The sequence below is a fragment of the Cucurbita pepo genome, chromosome LG12 (genome assembly GCF_002806865.2).
Source record: "Cucurbita pepo subsp. pepo cultivar mu-cu-16 chromosome LG12, ASM280686v2, whole genome shotgun sequence".
Lineage (NCBI taxonomy): Eukaryota > Viridiplantae > Streptophyta > Magnoliopsida > Cucurbitales > Cucurbitaceae > Cucurbita > Cucurbita pepo.
This window is the reverse complement of record NC_036649.1, coordinates 8975346-8981519: the sequence shown is the minus strand read 5'-3', so window position 1 is coordinate 8981519 and position 6174 is coordinate 8975346. Positions and strand designations below refer to the sequence as shown.

Sequence of the window (6174 nt, the reverse complement as noted above, 5' to 3'; positions counted from 1 at the left end):
CAATTAATTTAACTACATTTATTTTAATTTTTTCATTTTTATAAATTTGAAAATTTATTTTTATCCATGTCTCTAAAAACATCCCTTTCGTTAAAATATGAATTATGTTTCAAAGTCATATATCGTCGCGTCTGAAAATGCATCACATAATTAAATTATTATAACAACTACTTGGAATATCACAAATATGGACATAATTATTGACTAACGCTTCGATGTTTACTTATTATTGAAAGAAATGGGAAACATTGGTACATCATCTAATGATTTAGCGGGAGTGATGTTTACCTTCCCAAAGTTGGTGCCTCACGTGAGTGTTGCTTGTCAGATTAAACAAAGTGCCAATAAAGAAGTGTCATGATGTAACTGAGGAGGATGATACGTCATCTAACGCACTAAGTAGTGTTTAAAAAAGTCAAGTTGAGACACGAGCAAAGATTAAAAGTGATGATGGTGGTGTGAGTATAAGCTTAGTGGGGCCATATTGGATCTCGAGTCACAACTCTAGAAGTGGAGATTGCATTGAGAGTTTTGACGGGCGACTTTAGATTAAGATGCATACTAATGAGATACCTAAATACGTCACGTTTTGAGTTAATTGGAGATTGAACTGACACTCTATGATGGTGTGTGACTCCTCCCCACTTGTCATTGACAAGAGTGACGCTTCATAAATACCTTACTATAAGGCTAGACATAGTGTATAACTATCTACTACTTTTTGGGCTTCCATCAAGAATGTGATCTCATGAAAGGGGTCGAGCAGTATATGTGTGCGGACATTGCTCCTTTCTCACGAGTTAAAGGTTTCAGCGTAGACCCGATCTAGGGTATGATATGCTAAAATGACTTGGCATGGATTCTCGAACTATCACACCATATGCCTAGATGGATGGATGTTTGAGAAGGCCTGATTGGAAGATTGTCCGTGGGGTGAATTATCGATAAATTTGCATGAGCAAGCAATGAAGATAAATGACATTCTGATGCTCGGGGTGACATCATGAAGTGTTAGTGGACTCGATACCTGAGTTGTCACGACAAACATTTTAATAGCCTGATAAAACCCAACATGCAACCATTAGGTAGGTAGGCGCCAGAGTAAGCTGGTAGATAAGTACTACAATGATCAAACGAGTCCCGATAAGTGGCTACATCACCCAATATGATCCTTCAACATGCTATGAGCCTATTTTGACCTAACAAAGGATTCAAACTCATATTGGTGAAGTTCTAAACTAATAGAGAAGCAAGGAGACAGCGTTGTTGAGAACAAAGATGGTATAATGAGATGCGACATTAATAGAAGACATTTGCACAACATATAGGATAAGGTAAATACACGAAACTTGACCTACAGTAGAGACAAGTCAATTAGAGTAGTGAACAAGGAAAATACACATACATGTGACGTGCATGGCCCAGAGAAGCTTAGTTGCACATGAAGTGAAGTTCGACCGAGAATGAAAGAATCTCATCCAAAGTCGCAAAGAGTCGTGAAAAGTAGGTTAGGACTAGATTTCCCTAAAGCTAACCATGATCAATCCTAAATCATAGTGTCGCATGGTTGGAAGAAGTACAATCGTGGCACTAGACATGTTCACTACACACGAGTATGCCTAAACAGAGTATGCCTAAACAATTGTTATCATTCTCCCTACCCGATTATTTTTATTATTATTTTAATATACATGTTTAAACTATTGGAATAATTATATTTTATTAATTTATTTTTAAAAAATAAATAACGAACTCGATCCCATGAAATGATAGTGAATCTGAGACTAAATTAATTATATTTGATACATATAAACTAATTTAATACAACCCTACGTTACTTTAATTTTAAAATAGTTATTAGTATAATCTCGAGACTTTTTAATTTTATTTATTCACTTTTGAATATTTAACTCCATAAACAATTTTTATTTCAAACATTAAAAAGCTTATTGAAGGTCATAAATAATAACTAATAGTTTGAAAATGATGTTAAATAATGCCAACAAAAAATATTAAAAAAAGTCGTATTTGGTTTTAGAATTTAAGTAATAAAATAATAAAAATATCTAAAATAGATTAAACCGAATTTATTAAATAATTATATAAGGAAATAAAGAAAGGAAGGAAAGAAAGATTGTGGCGTATAGAACCGTCCCACATCGAGAAAGCCCATCATGAGAGCGACAAAGGATTTGTATAAAAGGGGAATCATGTGACTTAAAATCTTCATACCTTTCTCGGCCTTTTGGCTAAGATCAAGTGTAGTATCTGTTCTTATCAGTTTAATATCTGATACGTGGGCCATCGGCCCACATGATATTAAATTAATTTTTCTCGGGGGAAGGCCCAACACATTAGCTTGCTATTGTGGGCCTTTGAGCGTTGCCCTTGCCTTGCACTACCGCATGGGCCTGGCCCACCCCACAAAGCCCAAATCCAATTTTTAAATTTCTCCTTTAATTATCAATACTAAGATTTATTTCATTACATATGATAAGAGATTAATATCATAAGTCAGGACGAGTTCTCTTACTTGCTTCTGCTGTGCTTACAAGATCATGGATCTCCCTGGCATGGTTGGCCATTCCTCCATCTGAATAAGCTCGAGCCATGATCCTGTAGGTAGTCTTATCAGGCTTGCAGCCTCTCTGCTCCATCATTCCGAGTACCGCCTTCATCTCTGCGAAACATTCCATTCGCCCGTAAGCGTCCACGAGACAGTTGTAAAAGACGGTATCCAGCGTTATATTGGAATTCTCGACTATGTGCAGTACACTGTCGATTTTGTCGCGTTTTCCTGCTTGACCGTAGGCCTTTACGAGCGAGCAAAGTGTTACACAACTCGGTTGGATCCTCTCTGATCTCATAAGGCGAAATAGATGCTCCATCTGTTTCAAATTCCCAGCCCTCCCGAACGCGTCGATAACGATGTTGTAGGTTACGATTGTCCATGAATAATGGTACTTCTGCATATACTCCATAACAGCACTCATTTTCTCATAGCTTTTAGCTTTGCCGTATGAATCCAAAAGGATGTTGAAGGTCTGAATGTTTGGTTGGATTCCAGCTCCCTGGAACTTTTCATAACATTTCTCCATGGTCTCTAATTGTCCACTGCTGCCAAAGCCTCGAAGTGTCGAGTTCATGGTCCAAACGTCGGGCTTACATCCGTCATCACTCAGCATTTCCACAAGGATGGACTCCATTTCAGCAAACCTGCAGAATATATACACACAAAAAGAAGTTACTTTTCTACTATGGAAGTAGTAGACACATTCATCTGGTCGCAGATTATAAGACAGGACAATGCGAAGAAGAGACAGAAGTTGTGAGATCCCACGTCTGTTGGAGATGGGAACAAAACATTCCTTATAAGGGTATAAAAACCTCTCCGTAGCAAACATTTTAAAACCTTGAAGGGAAGCTCAGAAGGGAAAGAAGGGAGAGCCTAAAGAGGACAATATCTGCTAGTGGTGGGCTTGGACTGTTACTTCCAGAGAGATTGATAACAACCATGACATAGAGGAGCAGAACTAGTCCATAAGCATAAAAGACGAAACCATTTTCTTCTAATAGCCCCACGGCACCCACCCCTTTCCTACAAAAGGAGACCTCACACACCCCATGCTGGCTCCAACTACTAGCTATAACCAAGCTTAACTTCTAGCAGTTGACTCTGGAGGAAAGGTTGAAGAGAACTGGCCGTAACTTCTAGCAGTTGACTCTGGAGGAAAGGTTGAAGAGAACTGGCCGTGGAAGGCGTTACGCCTGCAGAAAGATATAAGCTCCATCTAAAAATGAAGTCGATTATCATCTATAGTACTCAAATTTAAACATAGTTCAGTCAGCAACCAGATGAATCATCTATTATGTTCTCAAAAGGCAGGCAGGTAAGAGTACATTTTTGCTTTGCCATAAGCATCAATGAAGGTATTATATGTAATAGTGTTCGGTTTTATTCCTCGAGTCACCATGTCAGAGAGTAGAGTTTGTGCTTCGCTGAATGCAAACACCTGCAAACATGATTTTATGAGGATAGAGTAAGTGTGAACGTCAGGCTGGCAATCAGGACTGTTTTTCATCTCGTTGAGGAGTGAAAATGCCCTGTCAAGAAGACCACTCCTACTATAGGCCGACAGGAGAGCAGTATAGGACTCATGGCTAACTTCACAGCCTTCCTCGATCATTTCTTGGAACAGCTCATAGGCCTTTTCAGGTTGCTTACATTTTCCAAGCATGACAATTAGCTTGATGTACATCCCGGCGTAAGGTCTGTACCACAATTGTTCGCGTAGTAGTTCAAAAACCTGAAATCCATAATAAATAAACTCACACAATTAAGAAGACGAATTAGATTAATCATGGTAGTTCTTGACCAAGTTTTGAACTCTTTTTGTTCTTAACAATGAACAAAATTTAACATTGAATGCTAATGACACAATCCATAAGTTGTCAATGGTGCCAGTTTTTCATAAGTTGCTGGCCTTGTGCATTTAAATTTTTCTCATGCATCCAAATTCCCACTCTTAACACAATCATCATCTCACTAAAATCCTGGCAGACAACAAGCTCAAATAGCAATAGCAGCTTATATTTAACAAAACAATGAATATGTAACAGCTCAATCACACCGCTAGCAGATATTGTTCTCTCTGAGCTTTTTCTTTCGGGCTTCCCCTCAAGGTTTTTAAAACAGGTTTACTAGGGAGAGGTTTCCACACCCTTGTAAATAATGCTTCGTTCTCCTCCCCAACCGATGTGGGATCTCACATAATCTATTCCATGGTTGTAAGATAAGTCAAAGCCTTAGATCGTCCCAACAAAGTCTGATATACCCTAAAAAGACAGGAAACCAGAATGTCCTCTTCCAGTTGATGGCTAGCACACGAGCAAATCCACCTAGTAAATGTTGAGTGTTGATACAAATTAAATTTGTTGTTACCCACAAGCTCAAACTTTTAGGTTCCATGGTGATTTATATTTCTATGCCTCGTCTTTGTTGTACCAGTTCTATACATATTCATTCTCGTTCGGTGCTGCCCGTGTTTACCGACTCAATCCAAAGATACACTTGTTTCTTCTTTCCTGGTTGCTAAATGAAGAAAGATCCAACTTCTGGGCTTCAATTGAGGTTTATTTGCACTCAAAGCAGTCAATTAAATTTGTTCTTAAAATGAATTACATTGAACTCAAACATGAAGGGAACTGCTGGAATTCCGAACAAGAGTCATTTCACTCATCAATACAAGAACCAAAAAGAGAGAAGAACAAAACACCTTTACGTTGTTCTTCCAAGAGTCTCCAAACCAAAGCGATTATAAATTTCCAAACGAATACTAGAAAAGGAAAAATCAGACGCAGCTTAAAACCAAAATTAACTGACCTTGAGCGCAGACTCCCATCGCAAGGCCGTGATTCGTTCATGGAGAGCCTCAAGAACAGTCCGCGGAAGCAGTTTCTTAGAGTTAGTGGGGCCTCTCTTCCTCTCAATGACGGCCTTCGTGGCTTCCCTGCGCAAAATCACAGAAATGGCTTTCTGAGAAGCAATCTTCCTGTTGACCTCCTCTTTTCTCTCGCCCGCTTCCTTCGCCTTCAGCTTTGCGATGTCCATGCGTCCTTCGCGAGGACTTCTCTGCATGAGCTTACCATCTGTAGAAGACGAAGAGGAAGATGGGGCGGGAGATTCGAAATTGGGATGGCTCGCTCGTTGTTGACAAAGAAATACACGGTTCTTAGGATTTGAATGGCTGACTGCCGGTGGAAGAAGGATGGAGGGAGTGGAGTGGGCGGCCATGGATAGTGGATGCTGAGCTTTGAGATTCTCAGGCCATTCGCCTCGCATCCACGGCCTTAGTATCCCATCTCCGATAGGTGTGACATTATATATTTTATCCTTTTTTTCCCCTAAATTTATTTAATTTTTCAAACTTATCTTACTCTTGATCATATTTAGTTCTAAAATGCCACAATTAATTCATTAATTAATTTACGCCTCAGATCGATCTCATATTTTATGTCATGAATTTAATTAATTTACGGCTCACATCGATCTCATATTTTATGTCATGAATACATCGGGAGAATTAAGCCATTTGTAATTGAGTTAAATATATTAATATTACGGGTGCTACTAATATTTGATACCTAAATTAGAACTATCTCGTAGTTCACATT

General features: G+C 38.8%; 1 protein-coding gene and 1 non-coding gene across 2 annotated transcripts; one reads left to right on the top strand and one right to left on the bottom strand.

Moving 5' to 3' along the window:
* Positions 1-2191: 2191 nt before the first annotated feature.
* LOC111807620 (pentatricopeptide repeat-containing protein At5g48730, chloroplastic) lies at positions 2192-5868 on the bottom strand. The gene is made up of 3 exons (XM_023693421.1): positions 5384-5868; positions 3901-4307; positions 2192-3216 (listed from the first exon to the last, which is right to left on the bottom strand). The coding sequence occupies exons 1-3, from the start codon at positions 5840-5842 to the stop codon at positions 2508-2510; spliced, it is 1575 nt and encodes a 524-aa protein (XP_023549189.1). The 5' UTR covers positions 5843-5868; the 3' UTR covers positions 2192-2507.
* Positions 2229-2425, top strand: LOC111807858. Its single transcript, XR_002817001.1, has one exon. It is a non-coding gene; the product is annotated as a U2 spliceosomal RNA (small nuclear RNA).
* Positions 5869-6174: the final 306 nt, after the last annotated feature.